Below are 1,629 nucleotides of genomic sequence, written 5' to 3'. Positions count from 1 at the left end.
AAGTAACTGTATTCTGAATACCACCTTTTTAAACGGTAACTGTAACGGAATACAGTTACTCATATTTTGTATTTTAAATACGTAACGGCGGTACATGTATTCCGTTACTCCCCAACACTGATAATGAGTAATCATTTAGTAAAATTAATCATTTTACTTTCCTTAGATTACTGTTGTTATCTAAATGAGAATGTTAAAAGTGAAAATGTATGTGCTATAATAAATCTGTTGAAAATATAATAATCTGAAGAATGCTTGCATACACTTTATAAATGCAGGTGTGTTACATTATAAATGCTGTGTTTAGTTATACAGTGGAACCCTGACTTACGAAATGAATTCGTTCCAGAGGGTCTTTGGTAAGTCGAAATTTTCACAAGTCGAAGCACCTTTTTCAAACACATTTGCATGACATACACTACCAGTCAAAGGTTTGGACACACCTTCTCATTTAATGTTTTTACTACTTTTCTACATTGTAGATACATACTGAAGGCAAATATAATATATATAAAGCATATATGGAGTTATGTAGCAAAGAAAAAATGGATAAAAACTTTATATATGTCTTATATTTCAGATACCCTTTTCTTTGTTGACAGCTCTGCAAATCCTCGGCCTTCTCTCACTGAGCTTCATGATGTAGTCACCTGAAATCGTTTTTACTTCACCACTGTGCCTTGTCAGGGTTCATTTGTGAAATTTCCTGTCTTCCTATTAAATTAGAAGCTGTGTCTGTGACTGGTAGTGTATCTTCACTGATGTGTCACCAGCAGTAGCTCTCAATCTAGGGAGAAATATGGAACTACCAGCAGGAATGTGGAACTTATTAGCTGCAAAATCTGACTCTGTTTATTTACTGTAAGGATAAATCATAACACATTAGGGCTTCTGGGAAACTTCTTTTCAAATTGTAGTTGTACATTTCTTATGTGTTGTGTTTCAGTGTGAAATGTCGAGCAACTAGACTGTGTTCAGAGTCCGAGTTGGGACTGAGAAACATCCTCCAAGACCCGCTACTGGTCTACGACCAATGGAAAGACACGGTTTCTCAGGTGTTGGAAACTTCTGCTGAGGTCACAGACTTCTCCCATGTTGCCATGTTAGTCCAGAAGATTGAGGTAAAACAAATGCATTATCTTTAGAAGGACTTTTTGCTCATATAGAAAAATTCCTCACCTTTGTAAATTTGTGTATGTTAACCCCTGCAATTTGAATTGTTTGGTGCAACCAAGAAAAACTTTCATACTAGCTTAACACAAACGGAGCAGACACAATCGTACAGGTTGGGAGGTCAGATGGGCTTTCAAAACTTGCTATCAACACCTGCTACCAATTTAGAATCAGCTCTTTAACCTGACATGTAGAGCAGGGCGATGTGACCAAAAATATTTATCACGATATACATTTGAAAATTTGCAATAACGATATAACTGACGATATAATTGACACGAGACAAAATGCTTTACAACTCCACAACTTTATTAGTGCAAAAAACCCCATCAATGTATTTTCACTTAAACAAGCAGCTGTTTTTTTATGTGCATTAAAGTTATATAAAAATGTAACAGTGCAAATTCCTCGCTGACAGTTTAACCAAAAGGCATTTCCAGTGGAAACTGGCCGACA

At 35.9% G+C, this 1,629-nt stretch overlaps 1 protein-coding gene across 1 annotated transcript in view; it reads left to right on the top strand.

The window, feature by feature from the left end:
• The window catches only part of syne3 (spectrin repeat containing, nuclear envelope family member 3), a 42,299-nt gene that overhangs the window by 8,464 nt on the left and 32,206 nt on the right, over positions 1–1,629 (top strand). Inside the window, exon 5 of the mRNA XM_013915169.1 lies at positions 947–1,121. Within this exon, the coding sequence (XP_013770623.1) occupies positions 947–1,121 (175 nt within the window). The remainder of the gene's footprint in view (positions 1–946; positions 1,122–1,629) is intronic.

The sequence above is a fragment of the Pundamilia nyererei genome, unplaced genomic scaffold (assembly GCF_000239375.1).
Source record: "Pundamilia nyererei isolate P.nyererei 1_Seehausen unplaced genomic scaffold, PunNye1.0 scaffold00262, whole genome shotgun sequence".
NCBI lineage: Eukaryota > Metazoa > Chordata > Actinopteri > Cichliformes > Cichlidae > Pundamilia > Pundamilia nyererei.
The sequence above is the reverse complement of the archived record's forward strand: the minus strand, read 5'-3'. Positions and strand labels throughout refer to the sequence as shown.